This window comes from Berghia stephanieae, chromosome 3 (assembly GCF_034508935.2).
Source record: "Berghia stephanieae isolate SIO BIC M18660-M18661 chromosome 3, UCSD_Bste_1.3, whole genome shotgun sequence".
NCBI classification, from domain to species: Eukaryota; Metazoa; Mollusca; class Gastropoda; order Nudibranchia; family Aeolidiidae; genus Berghia; species Berghia stephanieae.
In genome coordinates, this window is record NC_088362.1 from 67,728,142 (window position 1) to 67,747,365 (window position 19,224).

Below are 19,224 nucleotides of genomic sequence, written 5' to 3' on the forward strand. Positions count from 1 at the left end.
CTAATCAGCTGTTCCATGAGCTTGCAGACGACAGATGTCAGGCTCACTGGTCGTTTTCTGGATTTTTTCTGTCTCCCTTCTTGAATATGGCTGTGACGTTAGCTTCTTTCCATTCCCTTGGTAGTCTTCCTTCTTTCATCGACTGGTTAAATATCTTGGTTAGGGGTTCTACTAGCTGCTCTGCTAAGTTTTTTAGGATGTAAGGATGAAGTTTGTCAGGTCCAGGTGATTTACTCTCCTTTAGGTTTTGTAGTCTCTTCATTACTCTCTCTTCAGTAATCGGCCATTGTGTAGTATCTATATTACTTCTTTTAGCAATATCTGGCAAGTTTTTCTGGTTCTCCACCGTAAAGACACTTGCAAAGAAGAGATTTAGCACCTCTGCCTTGTCTTCATCTTCAGATGCCCAAGTGCCATCTTCTTTTTTTATGTCACAGGTTCCCTGTCTTGTCTTCATTTTACTGTTTACATAACTCCAGAATACTTTAGGATTTTCTTTCGTTTCCTCTGCTATCTTGTTCTCATACTTTTGATGCGCTTGTTGGACTATTTTAGTAGTTTCGTTTCTCACTCTTTTGTATTTGTCCCAATCCTCTTCCTTTTTGCTTCTACAGTATCTTCTTTTTACTGCCTTCTTCTTCCGTAATGCCTCTCTCACTTCCTGCGTCATCCAAGGTTGATTTCTTCTCCCAACTCGGTTCCCTCTGCTTTTCGGGATGTTTTTCTCGAAGCATTGGTTAAGTACTCTGGTAAATCTACTCCAGTTGTTTCCTACGGTGTCCTCGATTAGTATTTCCTCCCATTTGATATGCCCCAGTTCCTCTTTCATACTCTCTAGATCAGCCTTCCTATATCTGAGTGTCAGTTTTTCATCTACAGTCTCTGATGTCGCCCTCAGTTTTAGGAATATGGTCGCATGATCGCTTTTTCCCAGTGGGTGGCTCAGTCTTAGGTCGATAATGTCATTTTCTTCCTCCATCAATATCAAGTCCAATACGTTGGGCTTCTGGTTTTTTCTCTGTCTTGTGGGTTCTTTTATTATTTGTTGTAGTAGCAATCTTCAATGGTTTCTATGAAACTTTCCTCCAGGCTTCCCTCTTTTGGTTCGTCCATCCCTTTCCACTCCAGTTCCGGCATGTTGAAGTCTCCCATAATAATTATCTCTGAATGCTTTTTTTGTGATGCTCTCCTTATCATCTCCAACCATGGGTGAAAGTTCGCCGGAAAAATCCGGCATGGCAGGATTTTTATTTTTGAAAAAGAGGTCTCGCCGGTTTTTTTTTTGTCTGGCCGGAATTCGAAAATGAAAAAAACCGGCATTTATATAATTAACCGCACTTCTGTTTTTTCCTCTTATTGGTAGTTGCAGGATTTTTTTTTTCTGAGCACCTGCCTTTGCAGGATTAATATCATTGAGTAACTTTCACCCATGTCTCCAACATTCTCTCATTATTTTCTCCTGTGCTATTTGGGCTCCTATAAATCACTCCTACTAGTATCTGACTTTGTCCAGTTACTCCAATCGAGCACCAAGCGCTCTCCCTAAAGTCGTGATCTGTGAGTTCCTCTATGGGGTTAACCTTGAGGTTCTCCCTCACCAATAAGTATACTCCTCTGCCGGAAGTTTCAAAATCTCTGCTAGCTATTATAGTGTATCCCTCAATACCTAACTCTGCTATGGTTGCTATTATTTACAGTTAGTTATATTTTATAAAGTTCCAGGAATCTCTCTCTCTCTTTCTCTCTCTCTCTCTCTCTCTCTCTCTCTCTCTTACTCTCCCTCCCTCTCCCCCCCCCCCAACACACACATACACACTCTCTTGCCATTGCGCCGTTGCTCGACTCATATCTCAGTGCTCCTGCAAAAAAATAGAAGTTACCAACAATAAACTAACTACTACTGCAACCACCACCACATCATCATTACTACTACAGTAGAACATGAAAGTAACGTACTCGGAAATAGCGAGAACTTGGAAATAGCGAGTAAAATCTAAATCCCCGTTTTTTTCCCTTATTTGAGTCAATAAAATTAGCATGAAAGTAGCGAGTATGAAAAAGAGGTCAACTCGGAAATAACAAGCATTTCCTGCCCCAGCGTAGGACTGCGAAACAAGCAAAACAAGAGACAATGGCAATTTAAATATTTTTAGCCTAGCCTCTTTTCTTTTCTTATTTTTCGTTACGAGTAATATTACATAGTAGCCTAGTCTGTAGTAGTACGTAATAGGCGACACAAATTTGGGTGGGGGTTGGGTTTGTGTGCGTGTGTGTGTATTGGGGGTGGGGGTCAATTATTCACCTAATGTGGTGCCTCGCAACGCGCGAGGTAAGCACATGTCAACATGCCTCACTTCGCAGCATCGGTCAGCGAGTAGCATCGTTAACGAATGACACAATCAGCGAGAGAGGGGAGTGTGGAACCATTATTTCAATGGGTCAGTGATTGAGTGATGCGCTTGCTTACCTCATCAAACATGCCGAGTGCATACAAACACTCGCGCGCACACGCACACGCACACACACACACACACACACTTCTATGTTCTTATTTTTTTTCTAGTCATGATTTTACTTGAAAATAAAAACAAAACAAAAAACCAAGCATTCTGCCACTTCTGTGAAGAAATTGAAATAGGGGCGACGGCTTTTACTCGAATTACACACTGAGGGGAATAACCAGCAATATTATAACCTTTCCTGGCAACTCGGGAATAGCGAGAACTCGGAAACAGCGAGTAATCAGGAGTGGACCCGTCGAACTCGCTATTTCCGAGTTCTACTGTACTACCACAGCAACCTCCACATCATTATCAAAACTATAGCAATAGCAACCACTATCACCTTTATATCATTATCATCATCCTCCTCCTCGTCACCATCGCTACCACCGACACTACAACCACAACCATCACATCATCATAATTACTACCACAGCTACCACATCGTTATCAAAACTACAACAACCGCGATCACCATTACATCATCATCCTTATAGTCATCATCGCTACCACTACTACACCATAAACACAACCACTACAATCACAACCACTACATCAACACTACCATCATTACACAACAACAGACATATCATCATTAAATGAATAAGGCCTTGTCCTTTTTCAATCTCAATTTTATTTCAGAGATACAGAATATCGAAGAAAGACAATTGCATCATCTGTGAACAAATACATAACAGTGAAACATAACAATGACTGATATCGTAAGGCTTTTATAATTCTCTATGCCCCCCAAGTCTTTGGATAGTGCTTTCTTGACAAGTAGGGACAAAGACTGATATTAAATTAGAAAAATGATGATCAGTTGCAATAATATGGTGCTTTCTTCGCACATAGAGGACAGGGATATAGATTAGAAAAATAATACTAAATGATTTTCGAGTTTTAAGTAACGTAAAATGAAAGTCATTTAATTCTTGAGCACCTCTCAGGTAGCTGGTCCGTTTCCTTCAGACCAGGCTTGTTATATGGCTGGAGGGCCATCAAAGCGCGGGGCAAGCGAGCTGTCCTAGGAGGTGGAGTTCCTTCGGCATCACCGGCTGGAGCAATCGGTATGTTAGGTTGTTCTGTTGGGACGATAATTTCTTCAGCAGGACCGTTGCTAGGTGGCTCTTCGAGCGAGGGAGCATCGGGCTGTACTGTCTCTGGAGTTGCTTTCTGGCCTGCTGAGTTGGAGACCATCTTGGGTGTTGCAGGCGTTGAATTATTGCTCTTTGCCACTGTTGTGGTGGGTGTAGGCAGTGTGGCTAGAGGAGCCCTGGCAATCACTGGGTGGTAGAGGCGCAGGAATTTTCTGTTTCTTAGAGTTATCCTGCCTGATCCATCAACTCTGAAGACTGGCACTTCGTTCGCATTTCACTTATTGCAGTGGTCATCCCAGGCCAGAAAAATGAGGCGTCAGCACGGGAGAACATTTGAGACACACCTTGATGAGCTGAGTGGAGGGCTCGAAGGGCTTTGTCGCGCAGACTAGGAGGAATAATTATGCGGTCATTGTACAAAGCCACACAGTCGAAACTTGTAAGTTTGTCTCTGAATTGAAAGTAAGGTCTAAGTTCTGTTGGCAAATTGTCTTTTGCATCAGGGAACCCATTTTCTATCAGGTCAATTAATTCAACCATTGAGTGGTCACTGCTGGTGGCAACACGAACATCGTTCCAAGTTATTGAGCTGATACCTCCAAGGGGTATTTCTTCATCTGCGTGTAAATTGGGGTTTGCAGGTTGTGCTCTGATGGCCATGAGGAAGTCATGAGGCAGAGTAGGGAGGCTGAAGTCAGTGGAGATGGGGGTTGCATCGTCGGGTAGATGGAGGTGTTCGGCTTCGCCCACTGGTTTGCGTGAGATAGTGTCTGCAGCAACATGATGGACACCAGGGATTTGAGTGATCTGGAACAGATATTTCAGTGTCTTTTCTTTTAAGTTCCTGAGTCGTGGGTTTGGGATGGCATCCAAGTTCCTGTCACTGAACACCTTAAGGAGGGGTTTGTGATCAACTGCGATAATCAGGTTGGGACAGCCTAGCACAAAATGACAAGTTTTGTTGAGGGCATCTACCACAGCCAGGGCCTCTCCTTCAATTGGGGCGTATCTTGCCTATGCTGGTGATATAAAGCGGCTGCCCACTAATGTCACTTTCCACCCTGTTCAGCAGCAGAATGGTTTGTTTGATGCGCATGTGCAATGCTTTTGTAGTAGCCAGAATCCAATGCCATCTTTGCTGAAATCAGTGGCCAGACATGTCGGTTTGTTTTTGTCAAATATATCCACGCCACTCTGAATTTCTTGGACGATGATGGACTTAGTTCCTTCAAACAACTTGTCTAGATCTTCAGTCCACATGGATGGTGTCTTGGGTTGAAGCAGTGTGCAGAATGGTTGCAGTCTTTCTGCTGACGCAAAGGTATATGCGACCTGGTTTACAAGGCCAAACCAGCTTCTCACGTCGGTGATTGTGCAGGGTTTGGGAAATTTCTGAATTGCTTCTAAGACTTGTGGGCATGGACGAACAGTTGTTGGCGTAATTTCAAACCCTGCAAACTGGACTGTTTCTTTAGCAAAGGAGAACTTTGACGGGTTAAGAATGACCCCATTCCTGCCACATGTATCCAGGAACTTGGCTGTTTGGAAGAAACTGTCTTCTATGGATTGGGACCACATGACAGTGTCATCAATTACTTTTGTTTTGTCGCCGATGTCACCTATAATCTCGTCGAATCGTCTGGTGTAGGCATCGCCAGATGAAATGTACCCTTGAGGGCACACGCGATATCTGTATCGGCCCCAAGGGGTCTAGTGCTATGCTGTGATAGCCATTCCAGGCGTCGAAAGTACTCTTTCTCGTGTTGTGTTGAACCATGCGGGCCTGGTGGAATGGCGACTGAGTGTGGTGCGTCTCTCTAGTGGCATAGTGATTAAGGGCTTGGAAGTCCACGGTTCGGCGAGGTTTTCCCGATTTCTTAGCGCAGACAACCAGCCGATGACACCATGACACTGGGGTCCCGATTGGAACTGGTTCCAGTACGCCAAGTTGATTGTCCTGATCAAGACCAGCCTTAACCTGTTCCTGCCAGTAGATGGGTACTGGGATAGGGGTGTGGTGTGCAACAGGCGTGGATGGCCTCATCCTCGATAAGGAGTCTCATTGGGGGTCCAGACATCATTGGCAGCCCTTGGTGCTTGCAGACATTGAAAGTGCTACTTTTGTAGTAGTCTAAGAGCCATTGTTCAAGCTTTTCTCTGTTTTCTTCTATGGCTGGGAAGGGCAGGATTGTTGGGAGGAGTGGTGGTTTCTGGCGAGGGGGACAATCGCAAGGGTCTTTGTCAGCAGTATTATTAGATTCACTATGTAGGGCAGATTGGATGGTCTTCATAGAGCCTGTTATTATGGCTGATTCTATTGAAGGGAATGAGTGGTGTATGATACCAAGGTCTTTGCAGGCTTCCATGGATATGAAAAATTTGTCAGTTGCTTGCGAGATGTAAACAATTTGACGCGTTGTTTTCCGTTGCGTGGATTGTGTGAAGCCTGTTATTTGAAGGGCTAGGGCACCCACGATCACGATGGGGTTTTGGTTTGCAGCTCTCATCTTCATTGAAGTAGGGGTGAGGTGGGCAATGGTTAAACCTAGCTGTGTAAGGAGTGAGGTACCAGCAAGACATGATTGGCAGCCTGTGTCTGCTATGGCCAGGGCTTTTGCCGTACTGGTTGGGTTGCACAGGGTGGAATCAATTCCAAGGTCATTAGCATCTGACGGGAGGGCTTGGATCTCAATTTGGACTGTCGGCTGTTGTGCAGATGGGCGCTTTTCCCATGACTCACGTGCAGAATTGTAGACATGATGGTCAAGACGATCGATTGAACATAGTGCTTCAAACACAGCTGTTGCAGAGTTGCCTTGCCTTTTCTGTTTTGGTTTTCTGCAGACATTTTCAAAGTGGTGCGGAATGTCACAATTGGTGCATATATGACCGTATGCAGGGCAATGGTTGACTCTGTCTTGTTTCTTAGTGCCATGTCCATCTCTACCACAATAGCCGCATTTCCTTTCAGGGGGTCGGTTTTGCCCAGTGAGACGTTTTCTTTCCATTTGTCTATACGTGCTACTTGCTGCGTTGACTGATGTAGGGGTGAGCGTTAGAGGAAGAGGGTTAATCCCGCTTTCCTTAGCCTCGATAAAACGGATGGTGTTGTCGAGTGACATGTCTTGGTCAGCCTGCCCCAGCACATCGAGGTGAATGTCGTCGTCTGCTAAGCCGATTATCAAAGTGTCCCGAATCATCTGATCACTGTATGAGACATTGACTCCACATGTGCATTTCAAATCGTACTGACAGACACTAACTTGACCTTTGATGCGTGCGGCAAAGGTCCGGGCTGGTTCATCTCTGTCTTGTCGCATCTGCGGAGTTGTAACCTAGCCACCATGATGTTTTCTTGGCGGATTGCGAGTTTTTTAATATTATCGAGGAGAGTATTTTCATCACATGACGTGGGGTTCGTGAAACTCCTTGATAAGTCTCTACGGAGGGCCTCGTCGCAGCATTCAAGGAGTTGAAAAATAATGTCCTGGCCGCTAAGTCGCGTGGCGAGCTTATATTCCGACCACCTCTGATTGAAGTATGTCCATTCCTCGCTTGTTCCTGACACAGTGATGATCGGCCGCTTGACTTTTTCAGCTTTGACCCCTGTGGCCGTGGGCGCTGTTGCAGGGGATGTCGTCGGATGAGCAGTCCTCTCGTGGATGTCAAGGAGTCTGAGCAGGACGTCTGAAGGGATGTTTGATGTCCATGATTCTAGACAGCCTGGGGCAGGACACCTTATTGCAGTGATCTCCGCGAGATCTCTAGCGTCCATCATACTTTTAGTTTCTTCGATATAAATGAATAAGGCCTTGTCCTTTTTCAGTCTCAATTTTATTTCAGAGATACAGAATATCGAAGAGAGACAATTGCATCATCTGTAAACAAATACATAACAGTGAAACGTAACAATAACTGATATCGTAAGGCTTTTATAATTCTCTAATCATCATCAACGAAATGCAAACTAATAATAATAGTAATAAATTTTTTAAAATAAACAAATAATAATAATAAAAAATAAATAAAAAAACAATATAATAATAGTAGTAGTAATAATAATAATAATAATAATAATAATAATAATAATAATAATAATAATAATAATAATAATAATAATAATAATAATAATAATAATAATAATAATAATAATAATAATAATAATAATAATAATAATAATAATAATAATAATAATAATAATAATAATAATAATAATAATAATAATATTATTAAGGTAGTTTATTTATATAGCCCTATTGTGCCCAGTCCTCTATACAACACAGCTCTAGGCTCAAAGGCTACTACTGTAAATAATTGAAATGAATGATATCTACAAGTTGCAGTACTACTGCGAATAACGAATATGAACGCTATCTACTATTCGCCGTACTACTGCAAATAGATAAATAAATAATATGAAGTTGAATGTAAGCTTCGATTTTATTACAAGAACAGATCAAATGAACGTTTTGGGTCTTCCCTTTATCAACAAAACAGGACAGGACAGATTTTACAATTCTGTTTGGTTGATACAGGGGAAACCCGAAACATTCATTTGATCTGTTCTTGTAATAAAATCGAAGCTTACATTCAATTTCATATTATTTATTTCTTCGAGCTTCGAGCAAAAACATTTACATTACTGCGAATAGAGGAAATTATTGTTCACACTACTACTGGGAATAGAGGATATGGTGGCCAAACACATACTCATACTTAGTTGTTTATTTATATCTCTGTCCTGATAAAAAAGAATAAAAAGAAAGTCATTTCCATGTAAATCTCAGACTCTACCTTGTTTTCATGATTTAAATAAATGGGATTTCTTTATATTTCTGCACAAGCTTTAATTTGAGATTATTCTTTGGAAGCATTTCCTGAGATTTTTCTGAATTCTTTAAAATTGAGGCCAAATCTGTATTTATGTCAGGATGAAGCAGATGCCAAAACAGTGAATATGATAATCAAAGTGTGAAAATATTTGATTTACCTTTTTAGAAATTTTTAGTTAAATATTGCAAGGTGACATTGTGTTTTAAGGTCCTTGTAATTTCAGGGGTACAAGATGATCTACATTGAATTATATTGTCACCATACCGTCTCCAATTTGTATAGAATTTTTCATGACTATCATAATGCCCTCAACTCCGTCTACTTTGATTTTTAAAATTTTATGCTGCAGGTGTCTGAGCCAACGACGCAAAGATGTTCACTGACAGCAATCGGAAAGAGCTGGAAGAGAGAGGTGTAACAGTTGTATCCAATGTTATTTCTCATGAGGTTTGTGATCGTCACCAAGATTATTTTAGGTAAAATTTGAGTGACTAACTTGGGTGACATGGCAGCTTGGACTATTTTTTATTTGTAAAATTCTGAATTGAAAATTCTTGATTTGATTTCTTTTATGTGATGCATCTTAAATTTTAATGACTTTTGATTGTTTTAAGCTGCAGTGATGATAATCTTCCGCGGATCTGCGGAATTCAGGGATTTTAGAATTTTTTCATAAATTATGTTCCGCTGTTTTTGCCATGTCAAACATTTTCCGCTAAGTGGTAGTTCAAGGAAAAAAGACTAAACAATGTGTCTTGTGTCGTTTTTTGACACCTCTGCTCAGTTCCATGAATTTTGGTGACACTCCCATATTATGACGTTAGTCCAGACACACTGTTGCCAAATGTCAAAAGTGGCACAAGACACATAGTGATAGTGGCCATGGATGGGAAGATGATCGAAAGGTAATGGGATGGAGCAAATGGGTGTAAATAATTTTGTACTTTTTAGCTCTAGCATGTTAGTATGTACATTTGGCGATGTTGTTAGTTTTATAAGTGTCTTTTTTGTTTGTTTGTTTGATTGTTCTGAATTTGTTAATAGAATTCATTTCAACGTATGTCTAATTATAAAACAATTTTTTAAAAAATCAATTCATAAAATTTTCTTGCAGAGAGCTCGCTCGCTCTCTCTCTCTCTCTCTCTCTCTCTCTCTCTCTCTCTCTCTCTCTCTCTCTCTCTCTCTCTCTCTCTCTCTCTCTCCTCTCTCTCTCTCTCTCTCTCTCTCTCTCTCTCTCTCTCTCTCTCTCTCTCTCTCTCTCTCTCTCTCTCTCTCTCTCTCTCTCTCTCTCTCTCTCTCTCTCTCTCTCTCTCTCTCTCTCTCTCTCTCTCTCTCTCTCCTCTCTCTCTCTCTCTCTCTCTCTCTCTCTCTCTCTCTCTCTCTCTCTCTCTCTCTCTCTCTCTCTCTCTCTCTCTCTCTCTCTCTCTCTCTCTCTCTCTCTCTCTCTCTCTCTCTCTCTCTCTCTCTCTCTCTCTCTCTCTCTCCTCTCTCTCTCCTCTCTCTCTCTCTCTCTCTCTCTCTCTTCTCTCTCCTCTCTCTCTCTCTCTCTCTCTCTCTCTCTCTCTCTCTCTCTCTCTCTCTCTCTCTCTCTCTCTCTCTCCTCTCTCTCTCTCTCTCTCTCTCTCCTCTCTCTCTCTCTCTCTCTCTCTCTCTCTCTCTCTCTCTCTCTCTCTCTCTCTCTCTCTCTCTCTCTCTCTCTCTCTCTCTCTCTCTCTCTCTCTCTCTCTCTCTCTCTCTCTCTCTCTCTCTCTCTCTCTGCGACCCTTCAATCTTCATATTATGTTTATAGATATCTTTTGGTATCATTTGGAGATAATATGTAACAGTGAGTTAGGCTGATCGATTTAGAAAAATGATTGTTTTGCAATTGATTAAAGATTCTTATTTATAATCTGCATCATCACAAGGTTGCAGTCATACAGACACGAGCTGGGTTCGTTATGAAAAAGCAAATACTTCCTGGTCTTTTGGCCAAAAGTTTATCATAATCTTTTGATATAATGGGCAGCATTATAGGCCTCTAAAATGTTTAATTGGAAATGACAATTCTTTAAATTATATTTGCAAAAGGTCAGGATGTGTCTAATGATCAGAAGTGCTTTGGAACTAGTAATATATTAAGTAACTATGAATAGCTATGTTATTTTTGCATTAGATTTGGGCTTGACTGAAATTCCGTCGGCCGGTAGATTTTCCTCCTTTTTGTCAAATTGCCATTATCATCACTGAAGTGATATCAAGTGAAACGTATTGCATTATTATCATTGTCTTTGATTTGCTTTGCTGTGTTTGAAATGTTATTTCTGGATTTGTTTGCTGAAATTGCTTTGCAATGGCACCTTCATTTGTCTGCTGTATTGACATTGCCAAGCGAACAGCTTTGTCAAATGTGAGATCAGTCTCCACTTGTAACTTTCGCTGAATTGTTGCGTTGTTGATACCGGTAACAAACTTTTCCAGTAATCGTTCTTTGAGTGCTTCTCCGAATTGACAATGCTCACTTAAGTGTCTAATTGCTGCCACAAAGGCAAGGATGCTTTCATTGTCTTGGCGTATTTTTAAAAAATCAAATATCGCCCTCTGAAGAAATTGTGGTCGACTTGGCTCATAATGCTCTTGTAGTAAGCAAATAGCTCATCATATGAATTTTCCACAGTTTTTTTTTTTTGGGTGCAGCCAGATCCTTCAGCAGCCTGAACTGTTTAGCTCCAATAACTGTTAGCAAAATTGCTCTCTGTCAGTTGTTACTTCGTTGGCTTCAAAATAAAAATTCAGTCTCTCTAAATATTCACTGACTGTGCCTTTGGAAGGTATAAATTCTTCAATTTGGCCAAATAAAGCCATTTTAGCATATAAAATACACTACGCCCTGTTGGTGCTTTATTACTTTAAAATAGCTGTTTAGCTCGGATTGCTCGTCGCCATTGAGGTAGCTCGAGATTTTTAGTGGGTTCTTGGTTAGGATTCAAGACAGTCAGTCAGCCTTTGATTTTTTACAACTTTATTAAAAAACAAGGGACATAATTCATGTATCAAGTTTCCAAACAATATCGTAATAGTTCTATTACTTTATTACACTTCTTATTTGCCCAAATAATCTCAGACTCTATCTTGTTTTCATGATTTGACTAAATGGAGTGACTTTTGATTTCTGGATAACAGTTTTATTTATGATTTTCGCTGGGAGCGTTTTCTGGGAATTCATTTTTACTTTGACCCACTTCCTCAAGTCAGTATTTATGTCAGGATGAAGCAGATGCTTGAAAGTGAATATAAAGTTAAAGTGATCAGAAATGTAAACATTTGAGGTTTTGCTCTTTATAAAACAAAACTCACTCTTCTCAATAAAATACATATTGCTCTAACAATGCAAATGCCGTTTACAGTAAAATTATTTTTTTTAACTTATAAAACCCAACCCTTCCCCTTCCCTTGTGACCAACAGAGACTGACCACAATCCCGCTTTTCAGCAGGGATAGTCATGCAACCTAAACACACGTGACAAACGTTATTGCACAGGCCACACTGTTTTTTAAATTTTACTCAAAATCGCTTTTCTCTCACTTATATGGTTAGCAGGGCTGGCGAGTCGGAGTCGGAGTCGGTAGGAGTCGGTTGTTTGAGGGTGGAGTCGGAGTCGGAGTCGGAGTCGGTTTTAGAAGTCCCGACTCCGACTCCTTACCACTTTCAGACATTGCATTTTTATGGGTGTGTCTTTTTTACGAAACCTGCCGAATCCCGACAAAGTTATGGGAAGTAGGTGGCAGTGGGGAGTGAACCTAGAACTCAGGGAAGTGTGCACCATTGGGGAGTGAACCTGGGACTGGGTTTCGGCGGGTTTCGTAAAAAAGAACTAGTGCTTTTTTACGAAACCCGCCGAAACCCGACCATATCCAGCAAAGTTATGGGAAGTAGACAACTGTGGGGAGTGAACCCGAGACTCAGGGAAGTGTACACCAGTCGGGAGTGAACCTGAGACTAAGGTTATCGCGGTTTCGGCGGGTTTCGTAAAAAAGAATTAGTGCTTCATTACGAAACCCGCCGAAACCCGACAATATCCGGCAAAGTTATGGGAGTTTGACAACAGTGGGGGGTGATCCGGGGAGTCAGGGAATTGCACACCAGTGGGGAGTTAACCTGGGACTGTGGGAGATGGATAACTGTGGTTATCCGAGCCGAACTATAGGAGTTTGGTACCAGAGGAGAATGAACCTGACACTATAGAAGGTGGGCGCCAGTGGGGAGTGAACCTGGGATTCAGGGAATTACACACCAGTGGGGATTTAACCTGGGAATATGTAAAAAAAGATATCAGTGGGAAATAAACCTGGGACTAAAGGAGATGGATACCATTGAAATTTGAAGCCGGGTATGAGAGTTTGGTACCAGAGGAGAATGAACCTGACACTATAGGAGGTGGGCACCAGTGGGGAGTGAACCTGGGACTATGTAAACAGGATATCAGTGGGAAATAAACCTGGGACTAAAGGGAGATGGATACCATTGAAAGTTGAAGCCGGATATGAGAGCTTGGTACCAGAGGAGAATGAACCTGACACTATAGGGGGGGCGCCAGTGGGGAGTGAACCTGGGACTATGTAAACAGGATATCAGTGGGAAATAAACCTGGGACTAAAGGGAGATGGATACCATTGAAAGTTGAAGCCGGATATGAGAGCTTGGTACCAGAGGAGAATGAACCTGACACTATAGGGGATGGGCGCCAGTGGGGAGTGAACCTGGGACTATGTAAAAAGGATATCAGAAGGAAATAAATCTGGGACTAAAGGGAGATGGATACCATTGGGAGTTGAAGCCGGATTTGGGAGTTGGGTACCAGGGGAGAGAGAAACCTGACACTATAGGAGGCGGGCACCGGTGGGGAGTGAACCTGGGACTATGTAAAAAGGATATCAGTGGGAAATAAACCTGGGACTAAAGGGAGATGAATACCATTGAAAGTTGAAGCCGGATATGAGAGTTTGGTACCAGAGGAGAATGAACCTGACACTATAGGAGGTGGGCGCCAGTGGGGAGTGAACCTGGGACTATGTAAACAGGATATTAGTGGGAAATAAACCTGGGACTAAAGGGAGATGGATACCATTGAAAGTTGAAGCCGGGTATGAGAGTTTGGTACCAGAGGAGAATGAACCTGACACTATAGGGGGTGGGCGCCAGTGGGGAGTGAACCTGGGACTATGTAAACAGGATATCAGTGGGAAATAAACCTTGGACTAAAGGGACATGGATACCATTGAAAGTTGAAGCCGAATATGAAAGTATGGTACCAGAGGAGAATCAACCTGACACAATAGGAGGTGGGCGCCAGTGGAGAGTGAACCTGGGACTCAGGGAATTGCACACCAGTGGGTAGTTAACCTGGGAATATGTATAAAGGATATCAGTAGGAAATAAATCTGGGACTAAAGGGAGATGGATACCATTGGGAGTTGAAGCCGGATTTATTTCCCACTGATATCCTTTTTTAGATATTCACAAGTTAACTCCCCACTGGTGTGCAATTCCCTGATTCCCAGGTTCACTCCCCACTGGCACCCACCTTCTATAGTGTCAGGTTCATTCTCCTCTGGTACCCAACTCCTATAGTTCGGCTCGGATACCCACAGTTATCCATCGCCCACAGTCCGAGGTTAACTCCCAATTGGTGTGCACTTCCCTGAGTCCCAGGTTCACTCCACACTGGCGCCCACCTCCTATAGTGTCAGGTTCATTCTCCTCTGGTACTCAACTCCCATATCCGGCTTCAACTTTCAATGGTATCCATCTCCCTTTAGTTCCAGGTTTATTTCCCACTGATATCCTTTTTACACAGTCCCAGGTTAACTCCCCACTGGTGTGCAATTCCCTGATTCCCAGGTTCACTCCCCACTGGCGCCCACCTTCTATAGTGTCAGGTTCATTCTCCTCTGGTACCTAACTCCTATAGTTCGGCTCGGATACCCACAGTTATCCATCTCCCACAGTCCCAGGTTAACTCCCAATTGGTGTGCACTTCCCTGAGTCCCAGGTTCACTCCACACTGGCGCCCATCTCCTATAGTGTCAGGTTCATTCTCCTCTGGTACTCAACTCCCATATCCGGCTTCAACTTTCAATGGTATCCATCTCCCTTTAGTTCCAGGTTTATTTCCCACTGATATCCTTTTTACACAGTCCCAGGTTAACTCCCCACTAGTGTGCAATTCTCTGACTCCCAGGTTCACTCCCCACTGGCGCCCACCTTCTATAGTGTCAGGTTCATTCTCCTCTGCTACCCAACTCCTATAGTTCGGCTCCGATACCCACAGTTATCCATCTCCCACAGTCCCAGGTTAACTCCAAATTGGTGTGCACTTCCCTGAGTCCCAGGTTCACTCCACACTGGCGCCCATCTCCTATAGTGTCAGGTTCATTCTCCTCTGGTACTCAACTCCCATATCCAACTATCAACTTTCTATGGTATCCATCTCCCTTTAGTCCCAGGTTTATTTCCCACTGATATCCTTTTTACACAGTCCCAGGTTCACTCCCCACTGGTGTACACCGTCCTGATTCCCAGGATCACCCCCCACTGTTGCCAAACTCCCATAACTTTGCAGGATATTGTCGAGTTTCGGCGGGTTTCGGCGGGTTTCGTAATAAAGCACCAATTCTTTTTTACGCAACCCGCCGATAACCTTAGTCTCAGGTTCACTCCCGACTGATGTACACTTCCCTGAGTCTCGGGTTCACTCCCCACAGTTGTCTACTTCCCATAATTTTGCTGGATATTGTCGGGTTTCGGCGGGTTTTGTAATAAAGCACTAATTCTTTTTTACGAAACCCGCCGAAACCGGCCGATAACCTTAGTCTCAGGTTCACTCCCGACTGATGTACACTTCCCTGAGTCTCGGGTTCACTCCCCACAGTTGTCTACTTCCCATAACGTTGCTGGATATTGTCGGGTTTCGGCGGGTTTCGTAAAAAAGCACTAGTTCTTTTTTACGAAACCCGCCGAAACCCAGTCCCAGGTTCACTCCCCAATGGTGTACACTTCCCTGAGTTCTAGGTTCACTCCCCACTGCCACCTACTTCCCATAACTTTGTCGGGATTCGGCGGGTTTCGCAGGGTTTCGGCGGGTTTCGTAAAAAAGACACACCGCATTTTTATATCATTCAATGTGTAATATTTTAGATACTAGATATAGATAGTATCCAGGCCTATAGAATTTGAAAAAAATTACATTGGTATTAGCTAAAGGTGAACTATGCTTCCAAAACCCCCTTTCCTTCCCAACCTTCATGCTCTAGTGCTGTACATTTAAGTTGGCATCAATGCCAATCACCCCGTACCTGACTAGAGGAGGGGTGGGGATGCTGACTCTTCAATGTTAAAGTTAGGTTATTAGAAAGTGGGATAACCATAAGACCATAAGAAGTGACTTTATTTTAGTATAAATGGTTTCAGTTTCAATATTGTCTTAATTTCACTTTTCCTCTTTTTGTTGGTCTTAATGACAGTTTTATTCATATCTTAGTTTCAGTTCCTTTTTTGTCCTAGTTTCAAATATGAAGCGGCTTGTATTGTTATAATACATATACTGGGGAAAAGCTAAAAGTAGCTGCGAGTGTTGGTTGCATATTATTACCTATTAATACTATGCTTGAGGAGTCGGAGTCGGAGTCAGGAGTCGGAGTCGGAGTCGGTTTCAAGGCTGGAGTCGGAGTCGGAGTCGGTTTAAAAATAACCGACTCCGCCAGCCCTGATGGTTAGAGTCTGATGTCATTGATATACTAATTTCAAGTTTTATATTCTTGACTATATTTTCATCATATAAATCACCTCGACATTTTTGAGACAATGAGTCACAACTGTCTTTGTGGAATGCATGAACTTTGTTTTCCAATAAGGCTCTGAGGTCAAATTATAGAACAGGATAGATTTGATTTGAGAGGTATAAAGTTTAGGTTTTGTTTTCAGTTTAGATTTATTTTCTCTTGTCCAGATGTTTGTTTGCTCAGACCAAAGGTTGAGAGATAGTTTAGATGCTCTATATTTTTGTACAGTCGACTCCGATTAATCGCACACCCTCAGGAGTTGGGCTTAGTGCGTTAAGCGGAATGTGCGATTACGCAGAGAAGCTAATAATAGCATCTAAACCATAGCTTTCATGTGCCAGTCTGTATGACCTTCCCTTCTGAGTTTTCTATGGGCTTGGAAACGTCATATTCAAGACAGAACTTCATTAGAATGTTTGTTTCTTAATTTTTATTTATTTATTTATTGGTTTTTGTTTATATTTCTTTTGTTTTTGGTTATTTGTTTTGCTTGGTTTTTTGTTTGTTTGTTTGTTTGTTTTTTTTAAATTTTATTTTCTTTTCTTTTCCATGTTTTACCAACAACAAAATGTGACATTATTGTTTGTAAGAACAGTAACTTGAAGCGTTGATTGCTTTCTATTCTGTGAAACCATTTTGTAGATCAGCTGTCAAACGTTCTTCTTAGATTTGGCGACATTGTTTGTCCACTATGTCAAGTTATTCAGTTTTTGTCAGGGGTTATTTGTCACATTCCGATGACTCATCCTCATCTTCATTATCCAGGCGCTGTCTTTTGTGTGGCTGAATGGAGTCCAGTAGCTCCTGAGATGTCAGTTCACCACTGATGGGTATGTTGTTGTTCATTGTAAAGAATTGATTGAATGCTTTGGCCGAAAAGTTGTGTGGAATGGGGACAGCATCGTTGATTTCATATCTCTGTTGGTTGTCACTGCAATCAAGGTGTAGCGATTAAGCGGAGATGGTGTCCGATTAAACAGAGAGATTATATTGCAAAAATTCCGTTTTTGGGAGTGTGTAACATATAAGCAGAGCGTGCAATTAACCAATGTGCGATTAAGTGGAGTGAACTGTAGTTTATAAGAATAAGCCAAGTGTTTAAATTATCAATCTCGATATTTTGTCATCTTTCCTGATTTTTAACAGATATGAATACAACAGTATTAGAGCACAAAAAGCTTAGCATGGAATTTTTCAGGCTTACTTTTTTGTTTTTTTTGTTTTAGCTAACAACAAAATCAATGAAAACAGTGATCCTTTATGTAGAATCCAGACCAGAAAGACCAATGAAAAGTTCTTATTACGTATTGTCAGGATGAAGGATGGTGATATTATAACTTTTTTGAGGCTGTTATATTTATTATTGGTCAACACTTTTTTTTTTAAAGATAGAATACAGCCTCTAGTATTTTGGATTTTTTTTCTTTGTTATCATCTTAACAATTGTTAGGTATGATTTGTTGATATTAACACTCGGAAGATAAGTTCTATGTGCTTTTGTCCAATAAAATTTGGAAAAGATTATCAATAACGATAATGCTTTTCCTGATTTAAGAAAAATAATGGACATAGGCTGTTTCCATGTGGACTTTCACAAACAAGTTACTTAATAATATCATTGTAAGATTTGAATACTACACGAAATGAAATCACCATATATTCTATAATCATGCTTTCTAAATGAATTGTTTGCTGGTTTTTAGAGTGCACTTTTACAGAAACGTTTTAGTACATTTTGTGATACTTCCAAGTACACTACATTTTGTCTTGTTCCAGTTTTAGTCAACTTTCTTTTGATGGTGATAATTTAGCACTTTGTGGCCTGGTTGTAGAGTCCTTAACTCGTTACCTATAGTTATTTGTTCAAATCATGTTAGGGATGGTGCTATGCTGAGTTCATTGAATATGTTCATTACTCAATTTTTTTTGTTTTTCTCCTACTTTAGTGTAAAATGAGTAACAGTGTTTTCTGTTTTGAAAAAAACAAACAAACCCAACAAACAACAAGACATATGAGATCCTTACAGGTGTCATGTCTCCTAAGTGTAAAATTTTGCTGTTGGCATTTGGAATATATATTTTTTCCTGCACCCTATGATATATCTATAAGATATGATATATCTACTTTCACTTCCACTTCCTGGTGAGAGATAACGCTTGAAACAATATTGTAGAAATCGGTCATAATTTTACTTGAAATGTTTATATATGGTGTGGGGGGAAAACATTGAAAAAAAGATGACGTTAAGAAATTTGCTTGCTACAATAACCGATCTTAAGTTCTTACATATCAACTTTCATTAAACCTTCAGTTGGGTAAAAAGCTATGCCAATTATACCAATGTCATATAATAATCACAATATAAAAGTTTCCTTACTCGTGTCTTGTTTGTTTTAGTAGTGTTACATGCCTAGTAAAGAAAAATAGATGACTATTCTGGATAGAGTCTGTTATTAGTTTTCTTATAACGATTTTACATAATTTTCAAAACAAATCAGAAATCATATTTGATTTATTTCTAAAAATAAATGGCCTCTGTTGAGTCCTGATTTAAATCAAATGGGCTACAGCATTTGGACAAACTGATACTAAGCTGCTAGAGGCCATGGACTGTAAAAAGTAGTAAACAAAAATGAATATAACAGCTTCAAAAATGAACTAAATACCAAAAACGGAACATTTCAGGCCCAAAACTCTTCCTCAGCCAACAATAAAAACATAAATACATTACTGAAAAACCAGTTCTGTATGTTTTTATTGCTTTTTTTTTTTGGTTGTTGGCTGAAAAAGGGTTTTGAGCCGGATTGGTACTGTGCTCCATTTTGAAGTTGTTATATTCATTTTGTATATCAGCATGTCCAACATGATGTATAAGATTCGCAAAACGTTTAACACTGAAACAGAGTTTAAATTTTTTTATTCAAAAGGATGGGATTAAATCATTATCTAAGACTTAAGTTAATAAAT

General features: G+C 41.0%; 1 protein-coding gene across 4 annotated transcripts in view; it reads left to right on the forward strand.

The window, feature by feature from the left end:
- Positions 1-19,224, forward strand: part of LOC144968271 (uncharacterized) — a 33,469-nt gene that overhangs the window by 6,660 nt on the left and 7,585 nt on the right. Inside the window, exons 2-3 of one of the 4 annotated variants that reach the window (XM_078906459.1) lie at positions 3,144-3,223; positions 8,784-8,910. In XM_078906459.1, coding sequence (XP_078762585.1) covers positions 8,807-8,910 — 104 coding nt within the window. In that variant the 5' untranslated portion in view covers positions 3,144-3,223; positions 8,784-8,806. Of the gene's footprint in view, positions 1-3,143; positions 3,224-8,783; positions 8,911-17,021; positions 17,087-19,224 lie in introns of those variants that run through there. The other 3 variants (XM_078906463.1, XM_078906460.1, XM_078906462.1) reach the window with 3 other exon arrangements.